The 27,486-nt window shown below is 62.0% G+C and overlaps 1 protein-coding gene across 2 annotated transcripts; it reads left to right on the forward strand.

The window, feature by feature from the left end:
• CSNK1G2 (casein kinase 1 gamma 2) lies at positions 1-25,226 on the forward strand. 2 transcript variants are annotated; one of them, XM_041763380.1, is made up of 12 exons: positions 1-128; positions 15,979-16,414; positions 22,460-22,500; positions 22,587-22,656; positions 22,742-22,890; positions 22,985-23,219; positions 23,284-23,369; positions 23,438-23,522; positions 23,630-23,778; positions 23,898-23,981; positions 24,068-24,174; positions 24,268-25,226. In XM_041763380.1, the coding sequence occupies exons 2-12, from the start codon at positions 16,231-16,233 to the stop codon at positions 24,320-24,322; spliced, it is 1,245 nt and encodes a 414-aa protein (XP_041619314.1). In that variant the 5' UTR covers positions 1-128; positions 15,979-16,230; the 3' UTR covers positions 24,323-25,226. The 2 variants fall into 2 exon arrangements, with proteins under 2 accessions (XP_041619314.1, XP_041619315.1); XM_041763381.1 differs by lacking the exon at positions 23,898-23,981.
• Positions 25,227-27,486: the final 2,260 nt, after the last annotated feature.

Consider the following 27,486-nt stretch of genomic DNA (forward strand, 5'->3'; position numbering starts at 1 on the left):
GCTGGAGCCGGAGCCGCGGCGCGAGCGGGGCCCGGAGCGGGGGCCCGCGCCGCGCTGCTGAGGGAGCCCGGGCCGCGCTGCCCGGCCGGCCGCGGGGCCACGGCCACGGCCACGGCGGAGGCCCCGAGGTAAGGACGCGCGCCCCGCCCCGCCCCGGCCCCGGCCCCGGCCCCCGACACCCACGTCCCGGGCGCCGCCGCCTCAGCCTCGTCCTCCCGCCCCGGGTCCCCTTCCCGCAGGCTCGGGCCCGGCTCCCAGCCCCGCCGACGCCCACGCTGCGCCCTCGGGCCCCGCCGCCCCCCGCCCCCCGCCCGAGGCCCCGCGAGCTGCCCGCGCCGCTCGTCCCGCGCCTGCCGCCCGCGCTCAGCCCAGGGTCCCCTCCGCGCCCCCCGCGCCCGGGACCCTGCCCCAGCTGCCGTGCCGGGCTCCGGGCGCTCGGGGGCCGCGGCGGGAGGCCCGGCGGGGTGACCTGTTGCAGGCCCTGCGCGGATCGGCGGCCTCGGTGCGCCTGTGCCCGCCCCCTTCCGCCCGCGCCACCGGTTTTGTTTTCCGGAAACACTTTGGATCGGGGAGGGGGTGCGATGTCTGGGCGCCCCGGGCGGCGGCCTCGCTGACCTCCGTGCCCCCCGGCGCCCCAGCTCCCTCTGGGAAGCTCCTCCAGGCCCGTGGGCCGTCGCCCCAGGTAGGCTTGGGGCCCTTGGCCTTGGGAGGCCGCAGCACCTTGTCCTCGCCCCTGCACAGAGGACCTGCCTGGCCGGTGCCTCGGACCCGTGGGTGTCCGCCCGCCGCCCACCCGCTGGGGCTCCATCCCATGCGTCGGCAGCCCCGTGGGTCCTCGCCCCGCAGGACATGGCCACGCTCAGTTGGCGTTCCCCGCCCCGCAGGCCCCTTTGGCTCGTGGGTGCGAGAGATGAGTGGGAGCACAAAGGCTCCAGTACGTGGGGCAGTGTCCGCGGGGCCTTGATCTGGTCCCCCAGCAAGACGGGCTGTGTGAGAAGAACAGATTGGAAGCCAGGCCCACGGGTTTCAAAGGGGGAAGTTTGCGGTCTCGCTGGTAGTTTGTTTTTCGCTTGAGCCTCCATCAAATTGTGCCCCAAGAAAGGGACCACCGGGCTCTGCAGGCAGAGGGCAGGCCGACGGGTGGGGACTGGCGGGAGTGCACACGGGCTCCCCCCACCCTGTGGTGTTTGGGGCCCTGCCTCAGAGAAGCTGAAAGTGGGGGAGTGCTTGTGCTGGGGGGGCAGGCCCCCTGGGCCCGCTGAGTGTGCTGCTGAGTGTGCTGCTGAGTGTGCGGCATGCTGGGGGGGGGGGGAGGTCTGGGAGGAGCCGACGGCACACGCCTGCCCCCCCAGGGTGGGCAAAACCCCAGGGGCTCTGCAGGACTCAAGGCACAGGTCTTGCTTTTCTGTCTCAAGTTGGTGCTCGGATCTTCTCGTGTAAAGGGACTTCGTGTCTGATCTTGGTTACTTCTCGTTTCTTTCAAGTGGGTTGGGGATGAGTGTCTCGTTACCTGGCTTTGGGCGTGTCTGCTCTGGTGACAGCCCCTGTGAAGGCAGAACTCTTTGAACTGCTGGTTCCAGTTGATTTTCCTTCTTCTCCTTCTAATTACATGGTAATTACTTCTGGGTTGCAAGAGGAAGTAGGTGAGGTTTTTTTTGTTTTGTTTTGTTTTTTTGTTTTTTGTTTTTTTTGAAGTTGAAAGCCTTGCTATCTGCTCATCTCAGGTCTGGGGAAGCCAGCATGCCAGCCTGTAGGCATTGCAGACACCCACGGGGTCACTTGTGTCCATGGGGATTTACTGGGACAGGCCTGGGGCTCCTCTGGCCTGGTTCCTGAGAAGGTGTACTATAGGACGATGGCATTTCCCCCGAGATGCCAGTAATCCCTTACCCTATAGTTGACTTTGTGGTGTTTCCTCCTTCCCAGGCCGCCTCACAGGCAGCAGGGTCCCTCGTCCTGGTTGTGGTGGGGTTAGGTCTCTGTCTTGCTAGGTTCTTCCCAGGTGGGCCCTGAAAACCCAGGGGTGAGCTGCTGGGGCCCTGTGTCCTCCTAGGAGGAGCTCGAGGTCCATCAGGGCCAAAGGTCAGGTGGGCAGAGGGCTGGGGAAGGAGCAGGAGAGGTGGGACCGTGGGGCACTGGGTGCTGGGGGCCACCAGTGTTAGGCCTCTGGTGGCCTTGGGCAGGTCAGCGTGGGTGTACCGGCCACCTTTGATGGTGAGACAGGCTGTGCGGAGGATCGTGGGCACGCTAGTTGGGGTTGTGATCCACGTCCGTGTCCAGTGGTCCTTCTTACTCCTGATGGATGCCCTGTTGTGTCAAGCTAGGCAGCAGGGCATGCTGGGAAGAGCTCTGGCACTCGCTGGTCGTGTTCCCACAGGTGGTGTCTCCGTGTGCACTCAGTGGGCCTTTGGAGAAGCAGACCGCCGAGCCAAGGCCTGCTTGGTTTGGACGGCCCCCACCTTGGGTGGCTTCAAGTCTGCCCCCTTCCCCTTTGGGGGGCCCTGCTGGGTGGCCTCCCAAGTCCCCATTATGTGGGTAAGGAGGCAGAGTCCCAAGTGACCTGCTGCGTGACCTGCTGATCACAGAGGCCTGGCCCTGACAGGGCAGCCGGGACTGGCTGGAGCAGAAGTAGGTGTGGCAGGAGTTTCTGGGGCTCCTGCTGGTTGCGAGCTTTCATCTGTCCTCCCCATCCCCTGGCTGTTGGCCTGCCTTGGTGTCTCCCTCTTGCCCGGTCTTCCCCAGAAGCTTCTGGTCCATGCCGTGCTCATGCAGGGCCCCTGTGGCGTGGGGGTCCACCACCGGGTGGGAGGTGCTGTCGCAGGGTGGTAAGTGATAGCACATCTTTGCCTTGCTTGGAAGCCACGAGTCTTCTGCACACGAGAACCAGCCATGGTTGTGGGCGCTGCTGTCCCACCGGCCCTGTCCAGGCCCTGTCTGGGGTCCCCTGCCCTAGCGGGCCTCCGGCAGGCTCTGCTCACCCTCGCAGGGCAGCTGGAGGCCTCACTTCTGGGAGCTCAGCAACGTTAAACGTCAGGCTACAAAACAGCTTTATTCCTGTAAGTTCCCTTTGGCGTGTGTCAGAAGTCAGACTAACACTCCAGACCTGGGATGCAAAGCCGGCTCTTGGGTTGTCCCTACTGAGGTTCCAGAGAGCCGTGTTGCCGTGGAGGGTGGCTGTGAGCACCAGCATGGGCACAGCATGGGCAGGGCGTGTGCGGGTGGGGGCAGGGACTCCTTGCTACAGCTGGTGGGCACGGAGGAGCCAACCCAGGGGACATCGGTCCCTAGCAGGGCAGGGCTTCTCATGCATCAGCAGCTTCCCTGGGAAGAGAAGTCCTGCAGAGCGTTCTTGGCGGATGGACAAGGTGCTGGCGTTTTTCACACTGGTCAAACTGTCCTTCCAGAACCGGGTAGCTCCTGGTGAGTCCTGGGCCATCCTCGGCCACGGCAGGATCCAAGGTGGCCCTGGGGTAGGCATTCTCTGTTTCAGAGGTAGAACTGGACTTAATAGGTTGTAATTTGCTTTCGTGTTGGTTTGTTACGTCTTAGAGTTTTGAGAAAATTGTATTTAAAGGTAAACTTCAGGGGGATCCCTGGGTGGCTCAGCGGTTTAGCACCTGCCTTTGGCCCAGGGCACGATCCTGGAGTCCCGGGATCAAGTCCCGCATTGGGATCCCGGCATGGAACCTGCTTCTCCCTCTGCCTGTGTCTCTGCCTCTCTTTCTCTCTCTCTATGTCCATAATAAATAAATAAATAAATCTTAAAAAAAAATAAATTTCAGTTACTGGGAAATCTCCACCTTCCAAAGTGAGGCGGTACCTCATCTGGTTTGGGGTCTGGACTGAGTCCCCCATCTTAGAGACCAGGTGACTCCCCTCTGTGGACATGGGGTCGAGGGTCTGTCCAGCACACAGCCTCCCCAAGCAAGGGTTGCAGTTCCCCTCTACTTGTGGCTGTGCCTGTCATTGTGGTCTCTGCATGCTGTGGTCCCGGGACAGAGCCAGTGGGCTCTGAGTAAGCAGGGTGGCCACCCCGAGGAGCAAGCCTTGGCCGCACAGGCAGGGAGTGGGCCCGGCAGAGCCCTTCTGCCGGCCTGTGGCTGTGGGAGCTCCAGGCAGCACCCCTTGGTGGGGCGGTGCCTCCACAGGCTTCCCAGCACTGGGCCTGGGGGCATTTTAGTCTCCCCAGGTTCACCTGTTTGCCTCAGGGATTAGAAAAATCAGAGACTTCCAGAAAGGCTACGGGCTTCTGGGAGAGATAGGTGTGGCTCATCAGGACCCAGACACCCGAGGGCTCTCTTAGTGCCTTTATTTTTTTATTTTTATTATTTTTTAAGATTTTATTTATTCATGAGAGACACAAAAAGAGAGAGAGGCAGAGACACAGGCAGAGGGAGAAGCAGGCTCCATGCAGGGAGCGCGACGTGGGACTTGATCCCGGGATCACGCCCTGGGCCGATGGGAGACACTAAACCGCTGAGCCACCCAGGGATCCCTATGAGGGACTGAGAGAGAAGCAGACTCTCCACTGAGTAGGGAACCTGATGCAGGGCTCGATCCCAGGACCTTGAGCTCGTGAGCTGAGCCAAGGCAGATGCTTCACTGACTGAGCCCCCCAGGCACCCCTCTTTTTATAAAAAAAAAAGATTTTATATTTATTCATGAGACAGAGCAAGAAGCAGAGACACAGGCAGAGGGAGAAGCAGGCTCCCTGCAGGGAGCCCGATGCAGAACTTGAACGCGGGACTCCAGGATCACGCCCTGGGCGCCAAACCGCTGAGCCCCCCAGGGATCCCGTCACTGCTTTTAGAAATGGTCTTGGGTGTAATTCCGGGGGCTGTGCCTGGATACGGACGTCTTTACCGAACCTTTACCACCCATGTCTGAGGCTGTGCTAGGTCTCACAACACACACTGTCAACCTCCCCAGTAGTTCAGCATGTGAAAGTGGGGCCAGGAGCTGATCCTAACGGGCGACGGGGGGGGGGGGGGGGGGGGCAGGGTGGTGCTGACAGCTCCTGGGACCCTCTGGCACACCTGTGTGCACCTGTCTGTCCTGCTAGCGCCTTCCCTTCTGCCTCTACTTTCACACCAGTAGGGGGTGGTGGGAGCTGTGAGCACGACCTGCGCACTGCTCCCCGTCTGAGTCTGCTGGCCCCCATGCGTGGGCTGTCGTTTTCCGTAAGCTGTCCTGATGGGCCTGTTGGAAATTTATGCTGAGGACACTTTCTGTCCCCGCTCCCTTTCTTCTGGCACTGCTGACATCGGGGTTGAATCACTCTGGGGGGGCTCCTGGGCGCTGAGCAGCTTCCCTGGCCCCACCCACTCAGTGCCAGGAGCACTCCAGTCGTGACAGCCGCAGATGTCCCCAGGTGTCGCCCACTGTTCCTGGGGGCAGGATGGCCCTGGGTGGGAGCCCCGCCCTGGAGATTTGCTGCCAACCTGCAGCTGCCGCAGGGAGCTGGAGCTGAGAGGGGCCTCCCTGAGCATGTGGCTGTGCGTCCACGGCTCACGGGGCCTGGGGCCTGTGCAGTGCAGCCCTCCCTTGCATCCTGGAGCTGAAAGTTGGAGGAAGCCAGCGGGAGAGGGCTCTGGGGCCAGTCCTCCCAGCAGCCGCCAGGGAGGTGGCCTGTGCTGCACTGTGGCTCCACGGCCACGGCCCCCACACGCACGTTGTGGAGGATGGCCGGGCCTCCCTGCTGCTCCGCTGTATCTTGCTCTTTCTTACTTTTGTCCCGGCCAGCAGGCTGCGGGGGTGGGGTGGGGGTTACACCTGCTGCCCAGGGGCTTTCTGGCTTTTGCTCCAGGTGGAGCTCCTCTGCTGCCAGGTGGGAGGGGGAGCCGCTTTAGGAGATCATCTTCCCTGGTTTGGGGAGAGCAGGGAGCCACAGCGGGGACTCCACGGTCTTCCTGCAGACGTGGGGGCTCAGCTCAGCCGGCCCCAGTGCAGCTTGCGGCCCTCGGCCAGGCTCTGCTGGGTGCCTCCCACCCTCGGGCCTCGGCTCCCCCGTCGGAGGTGTTCTCTGTGGTCCTCGGCTTGTGGGTGACGAGGGTTTCTGAGGCACAGGTGCCCGTGGCCTGGGCCAGAGAGCAACAGGCGAAATTAATTTTCAGTCCGTGTATCTCGGATCATTTAAACGTGTAATGGGTTTTTTAATTTTATCTTATTTATTCATGAGATACAGAACGAGAGGCAGAGAGAGCAGCAGGCTCCCTGCAGGGAGCCCGATGCAGGACTCGATCCCGGGACCCCGGGGTCACGCCCTGAGCCGAAGGCAGATGCCCAACCACCGAGCCCCCCAGGCGCCCCAAAATGCTTGTTTTAAGAAGTACACAGACTTGAGTAGAACACAGCGCCCTTGTGGCCAGTGGGTCTTCTGGGAGGTTTGTCATTTCTGCTTCGCCCAGGGACCTGAGTCTCCGGCAGCCGGCCAGCAGTTGCTTTGAACGAGTGAGTCCCGTGTGGCGCGGGGCCGTCCTCATGCTCAGAGGTCCCCGTGGCTCGTCGGAAGCTCGTTGTCGGGCGCGTGGCATCTTTATCTGCTGTGTCTGGGTGCTGGTGCCAGGGCTGTTTTGGGTTGGGGGGGTGGCTGGCAGGCCTGTGGAGTGGAACCTCCAGGATTAAGGGACAGCTCCTGGGCCCCGCTCCAGCCCCCTGCATCAGCAACTCGGGGTGCTCTGGGAATCTGGATTTTCAGCAGTGCTGCCTATGAATTCTGAGGTAGCCTTCGGGGCACCAGGGGCTCCTCCATCCTGGGCTGAGCTCGGGGACCAAAGTTGGGGGCTGCTCTGCCACATGGGTGGCCGGAGGCAAGGGCTGGGCAGCTCCGGGGTTTCTCCAGGTCCCTAACTGACCCCACTGGGCCCCTGGTGTGGGGAGGGCGGCTCCCGTGAGCCTCCCGAAGCCCGAGTCCCGTGCGGGACGTGGACGGCGAGTGCCCGGGCGTGCTGTGCAAGCTCGGGGGCCGGGGCATCCTCCCCGGGGCCGCTGAGAGGGGCTGGGGCTCGCGGGTTGGGGTCGCCGGCCTCCCTGGCAGCGGCGGGGCAGCTCCCCCCTCTCGCGGCAGGCCTGACGGCTCCCGCACCCCTTACTTCCTGAGGGCCCACGTCGCCGTTAGCATTTCGGGGCGCCTGGGGGCTTCCTCTGAAGCCCTCACAGGCCGCGTCTCCCGGAAGCTAGGCCAGCTCAGGCCCAGGGGCAGGACGTTGGCCTGGGCAGTGGGCCGGCTTGCGGGTCTGACTTCGATCTGTAGCCGTCGCTCCCAGCGCCACTCGCTGCGCCTTCTCATTTCTGTTTATTTATTTATTTAGTGAGAGCGTCTGTGCGCACACAAGCGGGAGGGGCGGAGAGGGGGAGGAAGCAGACTCCCCGCTGAGCAGGGAGCCCAGTGCGGTCCGGGCCCTGAGGTCCGGGCCCTGAGATCGGGACCTGAGCTGAAGGTAGATGCTTAACCCACTGGGCCACTCAGGTGTCCTGTTTCTGGTGTTTTTAGTTGGCAGAAAAGCCACACACATTTTTATTTTATGGAATAAAATGAACAAACATTACAGCAAAGCACTAACGAATGTTTTTGAGAAGTCACTAGAAGCCAACAGGTAGGCACGGTTCACACCTCGGTGAGACCCTCTCCGATCCCTGAAACACGAGCATGCTGGTCAGTGGGACCTGGCCACGTGCTTGGGACCCACTTTCCCCTGAGGAGTGGCCGTGGTCTTGCGGCAGGGAGAGTAGACCCCGCCAGGCTGTGCCCCTGAAAATCAAAGCTCCTTCCCCCGCCCTGGACCGCGGTGGCCAAGGTGCTCCGTGTGGGGAAATCTGGGAGGGACCCCATGGGAAGGCCCAGGAGAGGCTCAGATGGGGAGCTGGGCGGGAGGTTGGCCGTCGGGAGGCGGTGTCCCTGAGAGTCACGAGGGGGACAGAACGTGCCCACTGGGCTGTGCTGCTGGGAGAGTCCCGCCTAAGTGGGCCCGTGCCTTCCGGAGGCAGCTGCGCGCGGCCTGCCCTGGGGGGCGAGGTGGGAGGCTGAGCAATGACCACCTGTTAGGCCATTTGTATTTCCTCCGTGGCTTTACCCATTTCTCTTTGATCCGTTGCTTTATTTCATCTGTTCACCAATCAGCAAGCAGGTGCCGTGTACAAAAGGCCGTGGTATCTTTGAGGACCTCCTGTTTGTGTGCAGGTGCTGTGGCCAGCGTGGTGGCCGAGGTGCGCGGGGGGCCGGGAGGGCAGCCGAGCTGTGTGGTGTTAAGGACCTGGAGCCGCACCGAGTAGGCCGCGTGTGTCTGTACTCGAGGGAGGGGCATCCCGGCAGGCGGAGAGCATGTGCAAAGGTCCTGAGGTGGGAGGATGCCTGGCATTCCACTGTGTGGAGCAGAGTGGGGGGAGGGCATGGGCACGATTGAGGGGAACAGGGAGGAGGCTACTAGAGGAGAGCTGGACGTTTGGGTTTTTTTAAATACCCTTTATTTTGGAGCAGTGTTACCCGTGCCAGGCACTGATATGTCATTATTGACCAGAGGTCCCCGCAGTGCCCACATCCCCCTCTGCCCAGGACCCTTCATGGCACCTCTGTCCTCTGGGTCCTGCGGGACATCCCCAGGCTGGGCTCATCCCATGACAGCTCTGAGGGAAGAGTCCCGCTCGTTCCGCCCCGTCGGGGTCCCTGCCGCCTCGCGGCTCCTCCCTGCGGATGCTGGCCCCGGTCTCCTGGCTGGGGGTGCTGGTCGGGCACCTAGAAGTCCAGGGTTAGGATGTGGCCGGGCCGCACTCCCTCTGCAGGCTGCGAGAAGGGTCCATCCTGCCCCTTGGCTGCGGCTGCCTCCGTGGCCTGCCTTTCCGTGCACCTGGGCCCTCTCCCCATGAGGACTCTTGTCTGGGTCATGTAGCGTCACATTTCCAGGACATAGGACGTGCCTTTTAGGGGCACAGCTGCCCACACAGGCCTGCTGCGGTTCATCATTGTGGTGGTTACACTGGGCCAGCCTGCCTGCAGGATGGGCCTGGACAGGCCAGGAGAGAGGTCCCCGGCGCCTGTCACATGGGGCTGGGACACCCCTGCCCCCTTGACAGGCAGTTAGCTCTGTGGAAAGGTGTGGAGGGCTTTTCTGGGTGGCCGTGGGGGGTCGGGGCAGAGGCCAGCACCCTGGGAGGATGGCCTGGCCCGATCTGTCCCAGGGCAGCTGCCAAGCCCCCGGCATGCGCCCAGTTCCCCTTCCGTGGTCGTGAGCGGCGACTCTCGGGCCAGACACCCCACATGTGCCGGGTGTGCTGGGGCTCCGTGTGCCCGAGCCACGCTCTTGCCTCCAGTGGTCCAGGGTCTCGTGTAAGCTGTCGGCACACGGCCCACGCTTGGACTCCCCGTCCCAGCAGGGAAGGCCCTCGGGTCCCCCCCAGCCCCCCCAGCAGGACCTGCGGGCCCCCTGCTTGTCTGCCCCGATCCCGCTCAGCGCTGCCACGGCGATCCCCAAGCCCACCTGGCGGGGAGCAGCTTCCCGGGGCCTCAGGGCGCCGCCCTGCTCTTGGAGGCAACATCTCAAAGCCGGTCCCAGGTGTCCTCTCCCGCTGCTGGTCCCCAGAGCCGGCACGGCCCCTTCCGATTGTCCGCCGCGTGCCGGGTGCGTGGCCTTGGTGTGGGCTTGTTATTGGGACCTTGCCTTTCTTTTGTGACGTGATTTGTTCTGAGAAAATCCAGGTCTGTCCAAGGGTTGCAAGGCGAGCATGCCCAGGCTCTCAGGGCCCCGGGCCGCGTGGGCACGGCTCCGTCAGCATCTGGTGGGCTGTCAGCCGTGCCTGTGCCCCTCACAGAGCCGCGGTGCCCCCAGTCCACCGTCCTGCACCCGCCGTGGCAGGAGGGCCCCGTCTTCCCACGCTGTGGCCCGGCTGGCACCTTGGCTGGGACATCCCCACTCTCGGTGTGGCCTCAGGGCCACTGGGCATACGCTCACCCTGGACAGCGGCCTTTCCCTCCAGGTCACTGAGAAGTGGCCTGTGCTTGGCACCCACCAGTGACTCTCCTCCCCGGTGTCATCCCCGCTGGTTACCTGGCAGCCCCCACCGGTGGGGGTGTGCTCTCCCCGCAGTGTCTTTGGGGCTGGGGTCCTTCATCCGTAACTCCGTGACTTATGACCCACTTCTGCTTGATGCACATCAACACTGGCCTCGTCACGGGGGGCCTGCCATTCGGGGGCCGCTTCCGCCTCCGTCCCAGCATGACCTTGCAGGTGACTTCCGACTTCTTGGCTGTGACGACAAGGCCGGCCATGCCTCCGGGGCCCAGTCGCCTTTGGGGAGTGCTGTGTAGACACCAGGACAGGGCACTAGGGGTACTTGTGGCCGTGGGCCAGGTGAATCCTGGGGAGGAGGCCTTGCCTACAGATCATCAAGTCCCTGCAGGACAGAGGAGGGCTCGGGCGCAGACCAGGGATGTGCACGGCCGGGAGGTGCCCAACGGGCACAGCCTGGATCCCCTGTGAGGTGGGTCCTTCTGAGTCGGCGCCCGGGGCCGGGCAGCTTCGGAGGCTCACCCTCCTGGAGGGAGGCTGCCTGCCTGCCTCTGCTCCCAGACTCGCCCCGGCTCTGGGCTGGGGCTGTGCTGGTGATGTCAGCCAGGGACTGTGACATCACTGAGTGGACAGGTCAGAGAAGGGGGTTCTTGGGGCCTCCACCAGGGGAGCTGGCCCCTGGCCCTGACAAGATGGAGGACCCCCGAAAAACCACGGCAGGTAACTCACCTGAGGTGGGTGCTCGCTGAGGAGCACGGCCCCGACCTAGAGCAGTCTCTGCAAGCCCTGTTCCGTGTGGACACGGGGGCTGCCCGGGCGCTGGCCAGTGGTCCTCACGGGGGGCAGGGGGTGGGCTGGGGACCATCCCTGTGGAATTTCGGTTGACCACGGGGGCCTGAGTGGAGCCCTCACCCCAGGGGCCTGCCCCGTGCCAGGAATGGGGGCCGTGTTGGGTTGAGATGGGGTTTATTTTAGACTTGAATGAGGGACAAGAGGCCCCTTTCCCCAGGATAATTATTTTTAGCTCTGGCGCCTGGGCCTAGGCCAGGGCTAATGGCAGATACTTCCGCTGCCCTGAGGTCTCAGGTTACCCGGCCTCAACCCAGGTATGCCCGGCTGGGCACCTGCCCGCTCCTGGGTCCCACGTGAGCATTATTATTATTAGGCTCTGGTCCGGGTCCTGTCTCACCCTGTGTTGCCCTGTCCTCGGTCCCCTGTGGGTCCCCCCGGCTTTTAGAATGTCCCAGGACAGGATCCACAATGCCCCTGTGTGGCCCATGCTGGGTGGGGTGCCCTCCAGGGCATGTCGGGTTTGCCCACCTTCCACATTTGCAAGTCTGTGCTGCCTCCGGGTTGGGGGGTGGCAGCTGAATTTTGTGGGGCTGAATAGGATGGTGTCCTCGGGGCTTTCCCGGGAAGGGCTTCTCACCTGCCACCGTGGTGCCTGCTGTCCCTGCAGGCGGTGACCCGTGCGGTGACCGTACACCTGCCCTGTTGTAAGGGCACCGATGGGGGCAGATGTCAGCCAGCCCCGGGCCAGCGTGAGGCTTGGGTGAGCTGCAGTGGGGGTCACTGTGGGTCCAGGGGCCTGAGGTGGGGCAGTGTGTGCACGAGCATCCCTTCGGCGTCGTGCCTGGTTGCTTGCCTGGGCTGCTGGGGGCCCCTCTGGACGGCGAGGCTCATGCAGGGGCAGCCTGCGAGCAGCGTGACGTGGAGTCGTCCTCTGTAAGCGCCGGTGGAGGGTTGGAGGGGGTGCAGGGTGCGTGGAGAGTGGCCCCAGGCCCTCAGCGTGGCGTCACCATGGTTGGGGTTCTCGAAGGTGGGAGCAAGAAGGTGTCTGGGGAGGAGAGTACTGTCAGACCCTGGGAGCCGGCTGGGGGAGAAGACGCACCTCTCGGGGGGACCCTGAGAACCGCCCACAGACGCACGGGTCTCCTGGCTTCCTGGGCCTCGGACGGCAGCTCCGCAGGCCCGGGAGGGGTTTGTGCCCTGGGTCCTGAGGCCTGTGGACGTGGAGACGGTGCCCCCGCGCATCTGTGGGGCCCGAGGACGAGGAAGGGCCTCCCCGGAGGGGTGGAGTGGGGGTGCAGGGGTGTGCGGGCCCCCAGAGGGCCTCCTGCGTGAGCCTCGGGGCCGAGCGGGACCGGTTCCGCAGCCCGGCCTCCCCCGCTCCGCTCCAGGTCGGTGTTCCCGGGGCCTGGCCCCAGCAGGAGCCCCGCGCCGGGTGTGCGTGGACACCGTGCCCGGCCGGCCCGCCGTGTGCGCGACCCCTGGGTGATGGCTCCGAGGGCGTCCTGCTGCTGGCTTCGCCACGCGCCTCTGCAGGGAGCACCCCTCGTCAGGACGGTGGAGGTGACGAGATGCCAGAATGTTCTGTGCCCCGCAGCGTGTCTTTACATCTTTGAAATTTCTGTGGGTTTTCCGCGTGGAGGACGGTGACGGGCCTCGGTGTTCTGGGCGTGCGGGGGCGCCCCGTCGCGGGTGTCCGTGTGCCGTGCGTGTGCGCTCGCGCGTGCTCGCGCTCCTGACCCGAAAGAGAGGCTGATCGAAACTACGTCTCGGCGTGGTCAGCGGGATAGTAGGTGGGTTCTGGTGACCCTTCCCGGAACCTGGTGGACTTCCCGGGGAACAGGGGTCCGTGCCGTGTGTGCGAGGGCGTGCGGCTTGGGCGTGCGGACTGGCTTCCCGGCAGCTGAGGCCCGGTGTCAGGGTTCCGCCTTTGCGGCGCGAACACCGGTGGATTTTGCAGAGATCCTGCCCCGGCCTATGACCGTCCCGGGCGGGTGCGCGCCAGCCTGTGGCCCCGGGCCCCGGCCCCGCGGCGGGGGAGCCTTCCCCGGGCAGCTTCCCGCCGTGCCCTCCGCGGTTCCATGTTCCTGCCATTGCACTTCAGCCACAGTCCTCTCAAGTCAGCAGGCGTGGACCCCTTTGTCTCCACTGGGGATGGAGACGCGGACCTAGAAAGAAAAGGTGACTGGGGAAATGCAGACCGGGAGCACAGCCCCCAGGCCAGAGCTCGAGGAGCACTCGCGCCCTCCTACGTGGCGTGGGGCCTCCAGAAAATCGCCCGCGCAACCACTCGTGAGAGCGGCTTGCAGCTCCTCGGATGGTCACGGAAGAATTTCCCTGGGAGCCAGTAGCTGCTCTCCCGGTGTGCAGAGAGAAACCGCACGCGTCCACGCGGAGCGTGGGCACCGGTGTGCACAGACGGTCACTTCTCCACACCCGCAGGTGGACACACGGTCCACCAAGCCCGCGAGCGTCCCCCAGCCTCGCAGGAACGAGGCGCCCCACCCTGCCCCGGGACGGACCCCGAGCCTACACGCTCAGGGGGAGCCAGACACGGGAGGCCCCACAGGGTGTGAGTCCCCGGGTGTGACGCAGACGGGGAGGGGGCCTGTGGGGCCGGGATTCCCTCTGTGGTGATGGGACGCCGTGGAGTGTCGCGTGGAGGGTAACTCGGACTGAAGAGCGCGGAGCCCTGTGATGCGGGAGTCGTGGCTCGTGACACGAGTAGCGGTGAGGCCGGGAAACGGCTCGCGGTGCCCACCCTCCCGGGAGAGACGCGCCCCCGGCCTTTCTTGGAGCGTGGCTCCGCTGCCCGCACGGTGCGCCCGGGCGCAGGCCCTTCGGGCTCGACGGTAAGCTCGAGGCTGTGAGCGCCCCGGGTGGGCACCCTCAGGTGGAGCCGCAGGGGCTCCGGGGGGCTCTGCAGGGTTTCCACGCCTGCGCAGCGCGAAGAGGGCAGGCTCGTGGGTCCCAGACGCACCTGTTCCCTCCTGGGGAGCCCAGCCAGTCCCCAAGACCCCATCCCTTCGCATGTTCCAGGTGTGCCCGGGGTGGGGGCTGGGCACCACTGGGACCGGGGAGGTTGTGGAGATCCCTGCAAACCCCCTTCTTTGTGTTTGCCCTGTCGTGACCAGCAGGCCCACCGCCGTCCTCACCCCCCAGGGCCTTGCTCCTTCCTGACTACAAGCCTGGGGTCCTTCTGTGGTGGGGGGTGGGGTTGGGCAAGGGCCCGACCGGGCTTCCTGGGCAGGCACAGCTTGCTGGGGGCTGGGGCTGCGCACCCGTGTCTGTGTGTGTGCGTGTGTGCGTGTGTGCGCCTCTGGCCGCGGCCTCTCCGTGGGGCACCGGCCTGGGCAGGAGGTTGAGAGCCAGCTACTCCCAGGACTCGTGGTCCTGACCTGGTCAGTGGGGGCCCCAGGGGGGGTAGTGACCCTGTCCCTGCCTCCCTGGGACATCCAGCAGCGGGGCTGGGGGCCGGGGAGCCGCTGCCCTCGGGGGCTTCCCTGGGCTGCCAGCCCCGCTCACCACCTCAGTGAGTGTCGTGATGCCGAGGGAAGGAACTCGCCTGCCCCCGGGTGAGCCTCTGGGTGCCCACGGTGCTGTTTTCTGTCATCCGTGTCTTGTTGATCATTCGCAGACATTGAGGGCGTGCATGGCCTTTGCAGGGTGTCAGCAGGTATTGAGCACCGGAGAGGGACAGGTGGGAGCTGGGCAGCGGCTGCTCTGGGCCCGACGGGCTTTTAGACGCCCTCCTCCAGGCCTCTGGCTCCGCGCTCAGATTTAGTCACTCAGTCAATTAATTAATTTTAACAAAGTGGTGGACCCCAGGGAGGCCCAGTGGTTGAACGTCTGCCTTTGGCCAGGGCGTGACCCTGGGGTCCCGGGATCGAGTCCCACGTTGGGCTCCCCGCATGGAGCCTGCTTCTCCTTCCGTCTGTGTCTCTGCCTCACTCTGTGTCTCTCAGGAATAAATTAAATAAATAAATAAATAAATAAATAAATAAATAAATAAATAAATAAATAAAATATTTAAAAATTTTTCGAAAAGAGGGAAAAAATGGAGGGAGAGAGGGAGAGAGTGAATCTCAAGCAGGCTCCATCTCCCGACCCTAGAATCATGACCCGAGCTGAGCCCAGGAGTCCGTGCTCAACCCACTGAGCCACCCGGGGGCCCTCACACATGAAGGACATAAAGGGTTGGTGAGGGGCGCGTACAGGGGTATGTCGGTGGTTTCTCTTTGAGGAGATCCTTTGGCTTTGATGGAGCAGTTGGTGGGGGTTGGAGAGGAAGCGTGGCGGAGAGGCCTGGTCTGGCTGGCTGGCAACCAGAAGCCACGGAGATGGAGTAGGGACACGGTGGGCTGGAGGCCGGGGCCAAGGGCAGACCCGGGATGGTTTCTGTGGCACCTGACCCTCTCCCCGCCCAGCTTGGGTGGCTGGCCCCTTCCTCCCTGCGCCCTGGGGGCTGCTCAGTGCCTGCCTGCCCTTCTACAAGCCCTCCACGGCCCTAGCTTGATACCCAGGGGGGCCCAGGCTGGTCCCACCCCAGTGGCAGGCACAGTCTGTGCCCAGCTTGGTGGCTCTGTCAGCCTTGGAGCTCACCTGACTTCCCTTGGCAGCTGCTGACCAAGTGAAGCCTTGTCAGGGTCAAGGCCCTCTCCAGCCCCGCCTTACTGCAGGTCACAGATTCCAGGAATTAGACCCAGGGACCTGGCATCCCCTGGGCAGCATGGGGGTGGCGGGCCATGGGGGCAGCCGGGGCAGCCTGGAGGCCTGGAGGTCGGTGGTGAGGGCCCGTCTCCCAGCTCAGGCGCTTTTTGTTCTGCTGAGAAGCTGCCTCGGCTCCTGCACCTCTGCAGCCAGACTCGGGGCTACACAGCTGGCTTCAGGGTTCTGGGGCCTCCATCACTGGACTAGCCGTCCCCTCTGCCAGTGGAGCGGTGCTTGGGTCATGGGTGGGGGCCCTCAACCAAGCACCTCCCACACCACCTTAACATGGGGATTCACAAGGGCTTGGGTCCCCCTCCCCCCAGTTCCCAGAATGTCATGGGTCGCACTTGTGCCTTCAAAGATCTTTTCAGAGTGCCACCTGGCTGCCCAAAGTGTCGCCTTTGGGTCCCCCCGCTAATCTGGGGCTGCGTTGTGGGCAGGTGTGGCCTTCTAACCTGTGCCTTTGTTTCTCCGCCAGCTGGGAGCCACGAGATTTGAGGCGGCGGGACCTGTCAACAGAATGTGTCCTCCCCCTGCATGCGACCCCAAGGCCACCGAGATGAGCACCACGGCCGGGCCCTGGCAAGCGCCCACGTCTCACTAGCAGGGAGCCCGCTGGGCCGCCATGGTGTACTAGCCCTGAAGAGCCGCCCGCAACCTCAGGTCTGCACAGACCCGGGATTTGCACGGCAGCAGAGTCACCGTGGAGAGGCCAGGGTACCACAAACTTATGGATTTTGACAAGAAAGGAGGGAAAGGGGAGTCGGAGGAGGGTCGGAGGATGTCCAAGGCCGGCGGCCGGACCAGCCATGGCGTCCGGAGCTCGGGGACCAGCTCAGGGGTCCTGATGGTGGGACCCAACTTCCGGGTCGGGAAGAAGATAGGCTGTGGCAACTTCGGGGAGCTCCGGCTAGGTGAGCCCCCTTGCTTATATTCCGGGACATGGGGAGGGGGAGGCCGCCCAATGGGGCTGTGGCCACCACTCCCAGATGGCTTCCAGATTGTGGGACTGGGAATTCAGGTAAGTGTGCGTCTCTGCTCCCCACGGGGGAGATTGTACCAGAGGTGCACCCCCTGCCTCACTTTCTGAGGAACACTTTTGTGGAGGATCTGCGTGCCCTTCGCCCCCTGCCCATGCGGGGGAGACCCGCGTGGAAGTTTCTGTCTGATGGCTCCAGGGTGCATTTGGAGGGTGAGATGCAAGCTTAGCTCCTGCCAAGCACTTAGCTGTCAGGAACTGCAGCAAAGCCTACGCCCTGTCCAGTGGCCGGCCCCACTGGTGTGTGCCTCAGTTAGTGGTCCTGTGGCTGGGTTGAGGTCCCCGTCCTGAGCCTGAGCCACACCTCAGCCACGGTAGAGGCTGCCAGGATTGGGCTTGGGCCGTGGGATCTCACGGTCTGTCTCGCCTTCCTTCAGGAAGTCCTGGGATTGGGGTTTCTGAACTAACAAACTGTGAAGAGCTGGGATTCCAAGCTCTGTGTGCTGCCTGGAGGGGGCCATGAGGGCAGGTGCTGGGCTCGAGCAGCAGATGCATCTGGTCAGTCACCGAGACTGCCGAATTCACAGGCGGGATCGGCGCCCTCCCCAGAGCACGGGGCAGACGGGTCCAGCGCTGCCGGCACAGCAGGGCCCGGCCGCCTAGTGGCAGTTCTGCAGCTGACCCACCCTGTTGCCCCGTTAGGATGTGCGCGGCCGCACACACACAGGCCCAGTCCTGACCTGCAGCCTGGGGGTGTCAGGATCAGCAGCCTGCACGCAGCAGGTCTGCATGGACAAACGGGAGGGTGTGTTGGGGACGTGGGGTGCAGCAGCTTTTGGCTTAAAACATTTTTAAAAGTCGAGCTACGTGTTACCTCCTGCCTGGCTTTTGTGCAGCACGATTGTGGGTGTCCCTGTTGTGTGTGTAGGTGGTGGCTTGCTGTTTGTTGGTCTGTCCATCCCTAGGGCTGCCCCCCGTTTGCTTCATCTGTTCTGCCCAGGGACATTTGACTGTAGGTTTTCACCGTATTGTGAATGCACTGCCCTGCACGTCCCTCTCCACGTCTTGCGTGCAAATGTCTCTGTTAAGGCAGCGGGTCACAGAGGAGGTGTGTGTTGCTGAGAAACTGCCAGACTGATTTCTAAGCTCCTGCAGGCGGCAGACAAGAGTCCTGGACAGCCCACGTCCCGTCAACATCTGGGGCTGCCGGGCTTTTCCTTGTGGAGCGTGCTCACAGGTGTCAAGGGATTTTCATTTGCGTTTCCCTGGTGGCTCACGTCGAGCATCCTGTGTATCGTGTGTCTGTGTCTGGCCTTTCACAGGTTCTCTTTTTATCTTTGGTTTCAGACTTTGATTCTGTGGTGTTTAACGTGGATTTGTCTCTATTTATCCTGCTTGGGACCAGTTGAGCTTCACAGATCTGTATAATACTTTTTCATTAAATTGGAAAAACTTTAATCATTATTTCTTCACATTTTTTCCTGCCTTAGTCTCTGTCTCTATTGCATACTCCTGCTCGATTACACACATGTGATGTGTTTGATGCTCTTCTGCAGGTTCCTCAAGCTTCTTCTGAGTTTCCTTTTAGCCTTTTTTGTTGTTCCTTTGCCTCAGTCTGGTTAGTTTATGATCTTTTGTAAGTTTGCTCTTCTTGTTTTCTGGTGTGTCCAGTCTATTGTTGGAGCCGTCCGGGTGAATTTTTCATTTTTTATACATGGTGTTTATCATTTCACTTGACTCCCCTGTTTCCTGAGGTTTCCCATCTGCTCGTTCATTGTGCCCATCTTGTCCTTGACATCCTCACACGTCCTTGTGACTATTTTAAGGCTCCGTCTTTGGCACCTTTTTTGACTTTGTTTTTCCTTGTTACTGTCTCATTTGCCTCCTTTTGCACACATCTGGTACCATTCTGTTAAATGTTGGAAACTCTGGGGGCCGCATGTGGAACGTTTGCATTATGCTCTGTCCTGGAGACTCATCTTGACATCGTCAGGGGCTGGTTGTCAGCTCCGTCAGGGCAGCAGAGAACAGACATGACTTGAGGGCTGGAGTCACCCCTGTCCCGCGTTCTCAGCCAGGTGTCGGGAGTTCAGGGAGATCTCCAACCTGGATGGCTGTGGCCCCAGAATCTTCTGCTCATAGCCCCTTGGGAGCTCTTCTTGTACAGGCAGAGGTAAAACTGCCAACACTGGGAGGCCCTCCGAGCCCCGAGCACCTGAACTCCACCAGACTTGAGGCATGCGTGGGCACTTAGACACACTCACCTTAGACTCTCTCTGGGCTTCAAGGACGCTGGCTCTCCCAGAATCCCATGAGCAGTCAAACACAAAAGTTTCTTCAAGACACGGTACAATTATCAGTTACCATTGGGAGCCATTAGGCATCATCAGGGTTTACGACCTCTTTATGAGGGGCGCCTGGGTGGCTCAGTTGATTGAGCATCTGACCCTCAGTTTCAACTTAGGTTGTGATCTCATAGGTCGTGGGATCGAGCCCCACATTGGGTTCCGCTCTTGGCGGGGAGTCTGCAGAGAGGCTTCTCTCCTTCCTCTCCTTGTTTCCTCTCTTTTTTTGAAATAAATAAAACAAATCTTAAAAAAAAAATTCTTTTATGAGAACACATTGTTAAGAGCACGGATAGGCGAGCCGGTGCTTACAGAGCAGCACTTGACACAGCTCTGGTATCTGGGACAAGTGGACACACACTCAATAATAAGATAGACACTCGGTTAAAAATAGGCACGAGACGGGCACCCGGCGGGCTCCATCAGAGGAGCGTGAGACTCTTGGTCCTGGGGTCGTGAGTTCGAGCCCCATGTTGGCTGTAGAAAGTACTTAAAAAAAAACAAAGTAAAAATAGGCAAGAGATACGAAGAGAGACTTCACAAAAGCAGACAGATGAACAGCCAGGGAGCACCGAAGGCGCTCCACCTCCTCAGCCACGACGGGGGCAGCCGCGTGAGTTACACGCCACATTTGCAGCGCAGCCGGCAACCTTGCTGGCAGAGTGACCCCGAGCGCCCATAGGAAGTCCCGTATGCTCACGTTCCCTTCAGCTGTGCTTGTAGAAAAACACTGGGAACAACCCAGTGTCCCCCAGGGTGACCGGGTCAGCCGGCCGGACCGCGTCCCCATGGTGGGCAAACTGCAACATGGAGAAATCTCAGATGCGTCGCGTCATGTGAAAGGAGCCGGGAAGGAGCAGACACGCTGGATGATTCCATCTTGGTGGCTGCCTCTCAGGAGGTGAAGGTGGAGGCAGGCCGGGAAGGGGCGTGTGGTGGCCACGTTTTCTCTCTGGGTACAGAGCTGCAGTGTACAGCATCGCCCATTTGCCACAGCTCATCAGATGTGAGAGCTAAGGGGTGTGTGTGTGTTTCACAGGTAAATGCCCCCCTCCCCCCAGAGAAAACAAGAGCCGTGAGTCCATACTGACCTTAATCCTTGGTCTTAATTGGGTGGAATATTGAGGGGAAGGGGTGCTGGTGTTTGCATCGTTGAAATGCACTTATTTTATTGAAAATAAGGGAGATGAGTGGGTGACGGGTGCACAGATATGTTGCGGGACAAAGAGCAGATTGTTAATGATGTCATTGAGGTGGTGAGGATGTGGGTCTTCCCTGCATGGGTTTTCTACTTTTTTTTGCATTTGAAACTTTCATAATAAAATGGTGAAGGAAAGAAAAACGTAAGAGGCAAAACCTTTTTTTTAAATCAAAATCAAGGAAGCAGGGCTTCAAGTTTTCTTAAAATTCTTTTTTTTTTAAATTTTTTAATTTATTTATTTATGATAGTCACACACACAGAGAGAGAGGGGCAGAGACATAGGCAGAGGGAGAAGCAGGCTCCATGCACCGGGAGCCCGACGTGGGATTCGATCCCGGGTCTCCAGGATCGCGCCGCGCCCTGGGCCAAAGGCAGGCGCTAAACCGCTGTGCCAACCAGGGATCCCTCAAGTTTTCTTTCCCTGCTAATGAATGTTCATGAAAAGCCTCTCAGTTGTCTAACCGAGTGAGTCTGTGGGAACGGGGGGGCCCTCTGCCCACCCCTTCCAGACCGTGCAGGGAAGTGGGGGAAAGGCAAAGCACACCTGGAGAGAACCGAGCAGGGCTCATCCCGGAGGGCACGACCGGTGCACACAGCAGCTGCAGCCACCTCGCAAGACACAGTCAGAAATGAATTTTTCAATTTGAGCAACAAATGGTTGGAAAAGAAAAATGTAAGAACAATACCAGTTGTAAGCATGCCCAAACCTGCCAGGGCCTGTACAGTAAATCTAACAAAGGATGTGCAAGTTCTTTCCACAGAAAACTAAAAACATCCGTGAGGGTAATTAGCTTGCGCCTCACGGCTAGGGGTGCTGGGTGCTCGGTGCCCCCGCCCCAGGCTCTCCTGCAGGCTTGCGGGACCTCTCTGCGGGCGGGTGCCCCAGCGGCACAGATGCCTCGGAGCATTCCCGGGACGGGGCAGTGGCCGGGATGGGCTGTCAGGTGTGGGGAGCCGTGGCCTTGGCCTGTGAGGTGGTACGCGGGGGGTCTCCACCGCCACGTGGGGGCAGGAACGACCCGAGTGTGAAGGTCCCTCAGACTGTGGAGCTGCACCGTGTCGGGGAGGGTAAGCTGAGGCCTCTTCCTGCAAAGATCCTACTCAAGGACAAGGGGACAGACGGCGCAGCAGGTCCATGACAGTGTGGCGTCCTTGAGGACCAGGTATATCGCGTGGGGCCGGGTCCGTGGCCCTTAGGGTCCCAGAAGGGCAGTCCAAGGGCTAGGACAGGAGGGCGCTGGACGGAGCCGCACTACTAGACGGTGGTGTGGGGAACCAGGGTGCTGTGCACAGTAATTCCCAAGGGGGCTGGGGCCGGGGGCGGGCCTTTAGGCCTGAGGGGCTAGGGCAGTCCCTCCGTTATGCAGCAGGTCGCCCCACTCAAAGCCAGGTGGGTGCCTCACAGAAGCCCTAAGCCCCGGGGCTGGGCCGTCTGGCCGGAAGTCCCGTCTGTGACACTGCCAGCCTTAGGGGCTCTAGCAGGTGAAATCGGGACTTCAGCAGGGTCTGGAACTCCTGCTGTTGCAGTTCTGTGAGGTTGGGCCTGTTGGCTCCGTGTAGGCTCCTGGAGGTCCTGGTGGTCAGTGAGGGGCTTGGCTGGACCTGGCCCAGGCGAGCTCTGTTGCCTGGGAAGGCTACCAGCTGCCACTGGGCAGGGTCTCACTGACCGCGGTTTCCAGCAGGGGGCAGGGACCTGGGGCCTGTTCCCTCTTCTGAGCTGATGGCCAGGAGTAGAGCACCCTGGGGGAGTCCTCCGCAAGGCGTGACCCGGACCGCCTCTCCTTGCGGCTTCTTGGCAGGGGCCTTGCTCCACAGGGCCTGGGTCCGCTGGTGGGCTGGCGGAGGAGATGAGCCCGTGGGAGTGGGGGCTGGACGGCTCTGGGGCCACTGCCGCGTCACCTACAGGTCATGCCTAGATGGCAGAGCAGCTGCTGGAGTGCAGAGTTCCCGGCAGGCCCAGTGAAGAGCAGTGAGGAAAGGAGAGAAGGGGGGGGATATCGGGGAGCCAGGAGGGTCTGCTGCAGGTCAGGTGGCCTAGGGGCTGGAACACGGCCCACCTGGGTTCTCTGCCCTGGGAGCCCAAGAGGGGCCTCAAGGTCACCATGGATCTCTGTTCTCTTTGTTTTTTTAGAAATTGGAGCAAGTTGGTGTGCTGGCGGGAAGGATCCCCTAGAGAGCAGTTGGGAGCAGCCCCCTTGAGTGGGCGGGCCTGGGTTGGTGGGGGGGGTGGAGAGGGCTGGCGGGCGGGCACATCGGGTCACCCACAGCGGGGCAGGGGCCCTTGGAGCATTCTCTGTCCTCCCAGGCTGTGGGCCCGGAGGGGTGGGCCGCACGGGGTCCGCCCTGCGGGGGCCCTGCCCTGTGACGCCTTTCTCCCCCTCTCTCCCCCTCTCTCCCCCTCTCCCCCCCTCTCCCCCTCTCCTCTCTCCCACAGGGAAGAATCTCTATACAAATGAATACGTAGCTATTAAACTGGTGAGTGCGGGCGGGGCGGGGGTGGCTCGCGGGAGGAGGGGTGTGTGCACCCGGGCACCTGACCGCGTGTCCCCCCGCCCTCCCAGGAGCCCATCAAGTCCCGGGCGCCCCAGCTGCACCTGGAGTACCGCTTCTACAAGCAGCTCAGCGCCGCAGGTACCGGGCCGCGCGGTGGGGAGCGGCGGGGGCGGGCAGGGGGCACCACGCAGGCCCCACACGAGTCTGTGTGTTGCCCCCACAGAGGGCGTCCCTCAGGTCTACTACTTCGGCCCGTGCGGGAAGTACAACGCCATGGTGCTGGAGCTGCTCGGGCCGAGCCTGGAGGACCTGTTCGACCTGTGTGACCGCACGTTCACGCTCAAGACGGTGCTCATGATCGCCATCCAGCTGGTGCGGGCTGGGGCGCCGGGCGGGGAGGGGGCTGCGCTGAGGAGGGGTGCGGCCGGGGGCGGGCAGACAGCCCTGAGCACCCCCACCCCCGCAGATCACGCGCATGGAGTACGTGCACACCAAGAGCCTCATCTACCGCGACGTGAAGCCCGAGAACTTCCTGGTGGGGCGCCCGGGCACCAAGCGGCAGCACGCCATCCACATCATCGACTTCGGCCTGGCCAAGGAGTACATCGACCCCGAGACCAAGAAGCACATCCCGTACCGGGAGCACAAGAGCCTGACGGGCACGGCGCGCTACATGAGCATCAACACGCACCTGGGCAAGGGTGAGCCGCGCGCGGGCCGGGCGGGGGGGCGCGGGGGCCGCGCTGACCTGCTCTCCCCCCGCAGAGCAGAGCCGCCGCGACGACCTGGAGGCGCTGGGCCACATGTTCATGTACTTCCTGCGTGGCAGCCTGCCCTGGCAGGGGCTCAAGGTGGGTGCAGGGCCGGGGGACGGGGGGAGAGCCCTCAGGTCGCGGTCTGCTGACCACCCTCCCCGCAGGCCGACACGCTCAAGGAGCGCTACCAGAAGATCGGGGACACCAAGCGGGCCACGCCCATTGAGGTGCTCTGCGAGAGCTTCCCAGGTGAGGCGTGAGGGGCACCCCCTGCCCCCGCGGCCCCCCCCGCCCTGCCCGGCCCCCACTACCCCCCGGGCCCCACTGACCCCTGCACGCCCGCCTGCTCCCCACAGAGGAGATGGCTACGTACCTGCGCTACGTGCGGCGCCTGGACTTCTTCGAGAAGCCGGACTACGACTACCTGCGCAAGCTCTTTACCGACCTCTTTGACCGCAGCGGCTTCGTGTTCGACTATGAGTACGACTGGGCGGGAAAGCCCCTGGTACGTGGGGGTCCCCGTGCCCCCAGAGCCCTGCTTCCTGAAGGGGTGGGGCCCCAGGATGCGGGGGGTGGGAGTAGGCTGCCCGGCCTCAGCGCTGCGTCCTGCCCCCCCTCCCGCAGCCGACACCCATCGGCACGGTCCACACCGACCTGCCCTCGCAGCCTCAGCCTCGGGACAAAGCCCAGCTACACAGCAAAAACCAGGTGAGGGGCCGGTCCAAGGACCCCGACAGTGTGGGGGGTGGGGCAGGGCCCCTCTGACTCCCCTGCTGCCCTCCCCACAAACCCAGGCGCTGAACTCCACCAACGGGGAGCTGAATGCGGACGACCCCACTGCCGGCCACTCCAACGCCCCCATCACAGCGCCCGCAGAGGTGGAGGTGGCCGATGACACCAAGTAAGGCCCCGGGCGGCTGCTGGGCGCGGGGACCCCTCGGGCCCCCTCTGCACCCAGCGCTCTCATGTCTGTCCCCTCACTCCCCCCGTGCAGATGCTGCTGTTTCTTCAAGAGGAGGAAGAGAAAAGCAGTGCAGCGCCACAAGTGACCCTGGGGCGGTGGCGCCCTGAACCCTTCTGCCGCAGCCCCCGGGGCGAGCCTGGCCCCTGCCGCGTGGCCTACAGCCAGGACGCAGACTGCAGGGCCGGCCTCAGCCGCCCGCCCCCCACGTGGGGTCACGTCCTTCACATGAGACTTTGGCCGAAATTTCTACACCTGTGTCTAGTCCTCCCCTCCAAGAGCATTAACTATTTGAAACAAGGAGAAGAGAAATACAGTGGCCACCCTGCCCTGCGCCCCTCCCGCCCGCCTGCTGAAGTGAGTAGTGGGCTGCCCGTGCCGGCCAGCCTGTCCCGTTAGTCTCATAAAGTCCAGCTTGTCTCCCTCGATCCAAAGGCCGTTTTCTCGAGGGGACGCTATGGGCGTTGCTGCCGGGGGCAAGCCTGCCCTGGGCCTCCCCGCACCACAGGGGAAGGCGGGGGTGGGGCGGCCCCCCAACCAAAATGCTGCACCAAAGCCTGGGCCAGCGGGCACAGCCCGCAGGGTTTCCTGCCACACCTGCTCGTGGAGCCGTGTCCAGGGCCCGGGGCCCCGGGGGCGGCCACCTCTTGGCCACTCGGGCCATGGTCAGTGCCCGGGTGTTCGTGGGCTTGTCGTGTCCGTGCTCCACGCTGCCGGCTGAGCAGCAGGAGACAAGCGCCTTAAAGCCCTGTCCCAGCCCCGCAGGTGTGTCCGGGGCTGGGCAGCCCTGGTGGGAGTGCGGTCCTCTCGGGCCCTCCGGAGGGCCTGTGCTGCCACTCGGGGTGGAGCAGCTGGGGACGGCCTGGCAGCGGTGTGTGTGTCTAGGTCTTGCTTTACACGGTGTACAGAAATGGCACTTCGGTTTCTCTGACGCTTCCTGGAAGCCATAGAGTTTAGGGGCTTTTTTAAAAAAATAAAGGAAAATGAAAGCACTCCTGAGTGTGGTGTCCGGTATTTCCGAGAGGCTTGGCTGAAGCAGCAGCAGCGCAGATGCTTACGTCCCTGGGAGGGGCAGGCTCGGGGGGTGACGCTCAGGAGAAGTGGTCAGAACAAGAGAAGAGAGGACTCCGGTGTCGGAGCTGGGTTTGGTTGTGTTTGGGGGCTGGGGCACGGCTGTTGACCTAGTCCAGGTGAGAGAGGACAGACAGGTAAGAGACAGGTCCCCTTGGGCCTGGCTGTACACAAACGCATTTGAAACTGTAACGAAATGGTTTGTTCTTCCAGGAGAAACGGGGGGCAGCTGCAGCTGGATGCTTGGGTCTCCAGTGCACCTGACGGTGGGGAGCCCCAGCACAGCCTCACGAGTTGCCTTGAATGCAGCACAGAGAAAAAGTGATCTCCTTGGTAGCTGCCTCGGACTGCATGTGTTCCCCCAACGCTCCCACGTTGACCCTAACCCCCGTGGGATGGGGCAGTGTGAGGGACAGGGTCTTTGTGAGACAGTGAGGCTTCTGTGAGGTCATGTAGGTGGGGCGGGGGGTCCCGTGGTGGATCAGTGCCCTTGTAAGGGGTCTTGGCGTGATGTGGCCAGAAGCAAAGGGATGTGAATGCCTAGCAAAACCAGAACGTGGCCCTGCACGCGACAGAGAAAGGAGCTTGACCAGTGGAGACCTAGCCTCCCTGGGTAGGTAGCTTGGTAGCTGAAGAAGACGGTAAGACTTGCTCCCAGCAGCAATCCGAGAAATTCGTGAAATGCATCTTGATCAGAAATTCAAAAACTAAACACAGAAATGGGCAAAAACCAGAAGTGGTAACAGCTTGAATTCAGGAAGGCACTGTAGGGGGAAAACGATTTCCCCCCCTACATGGGGGGAGGACCTGCAGGGTGCCCAGGACTCCAAGGAAGGTTATGAAAGGACACGGGAGCAGGACAAGAAGAGAGAGTGGGTGGGAGGAAGGCAGAGGCGCAGGAGGCAGGCCATGGAGGAGCAGCACGCTAGCAGAGCCTTTGAAGGAGCCAATGTCTAAAGCCACTGTTGGAGAGAACTTTCCAGATAGAGGAAGAATCCTAACCTCCACACTGAATGGCCACCTTGGAAATGCTGAGGACCGCCACCTACAAGGCATCTCCTAGTAACACGGTTCAGTTCTGAAGACGACAGCGGCCCTTGGGGACTGCGGCAGAAAGAAGGTAATTTGCCAGGGCGACGGGAGTCAGCAACGAGACTTCCCAAACCCACACACGGCGCCAGGTGCCGACCGAGCAGCCTTTGGGAAAGCTCCGTGTGGAGTGGGCGCGAGCCGGGGGTCCACGTGCCGCCAGGCCTTCCTGTCCAGCCTCAGAGAGCCGGGTCCAGCGGCAGCCCTGCGCAGGCTCGCCTGGGGGTGGACGGGCCGTGACTGCAGGTGGGCACCTGCGCCCAAGGTGGAAAGGAAGCAGCACAGATGACCCACCGGAAGCCCAAGCCTGAGAGGAGACCAGCGTGAGCCCTGGGGGTGGGCTTAGAGCCAGAGGGGTCAGCTCGGACGGTGGCTCCCAATATAGAAGCAGATGGACACATGCAAAAATAGAGACGTGCGGATGCGTGTTGGCGTGCACACAGATATTTCCTGTTCTCCACTGACCCCACTTTTGTGCTATTTTTGCCGTTTGTTTTATTTCTGATATGTTATAAGCCCACAGTTCCCTGTTATATTTGTTTCATATAATGGTTGGATACACTTGGATGCGTGCGTGCTCTGTATACACACGTGACCATGTCCCAACTCCACAGCGCCCTCGAGGCTTCTTGCTACCGGGATTCCGTCCGGGCCCCTCCCCTTTCAGCCTGAAGGGACCCCCGTGATGTCTTTTTGTAGCCTGGGGTTTTGCGCCACGAGGTCTCGCAACTTGGGGCTGCCTGAGAATACTTTGCCTGCGTTAATGGGTGTTTTGTTGGGAATGGAATTTCAGTTTCGCAGGTGGGTTCATGTTCTGGGGGGGCGGGGTTTTTTGTTTTTTTTTCCCTCCAGCGTTTTAAAGATCATTCAGTTGATTCTGACGTGAGGTGAGTTGTCACCCTCGTTCCCTTCAAGGTCCCGTACCTTTTTGTCTGGCGGCTTGTAAGGCTCGGTAAGTTATTGGGCTATGACATGTGGTTTTCTTTGTACTTCGCCTCTAGGGCGTTCGCGGAGCTCCGCAGATCTGGGGGTTCGTGTCTTTCATCAGCTTTGGCCGTTTCCTCCGTTAGCTCGGCAGGAGTGTTTCCCGAG

Source organism: Vulpes lagopus, chromosome 7 (genome assembly GCF_018345385.1).
Source record: "Vulpes lagopus strain Blue_001 chromosome 7, ASM1834538v1, whole genome shotgun sequence".
NCBI lineage: Eukaryota > Metazoa > Chordata > Mammalia > Carnivora > Canidae > Vulpes > Vulpes lagopus.

Excerpts from the sequence above, each read along its gene's own strand:
- CSNK1G2 (XM_041763380.1), top strand. The coding sequence starts at position 16,231 with ATGGATTTTGACAAGAAAGGAGGGAAAGGGGAGTCGGAGGAGGGTCGG. Across the intron at positions 23,523-23,629 it reads GCTCTGCGAGAGCTTCCCAG|AGGAGATGGCTACGTACCTG; the intron begins GTGAGGCGTGAG and ends TGCTCCCCACAG. Across the intron at positions 23,779-23,897 it reads ACTGGGCGGGAAAGCCCCTG|CCGACACCCATCGGCACGGT; the intron begins GTACGTGGGGGT and ends CCCCTCCCGCAG.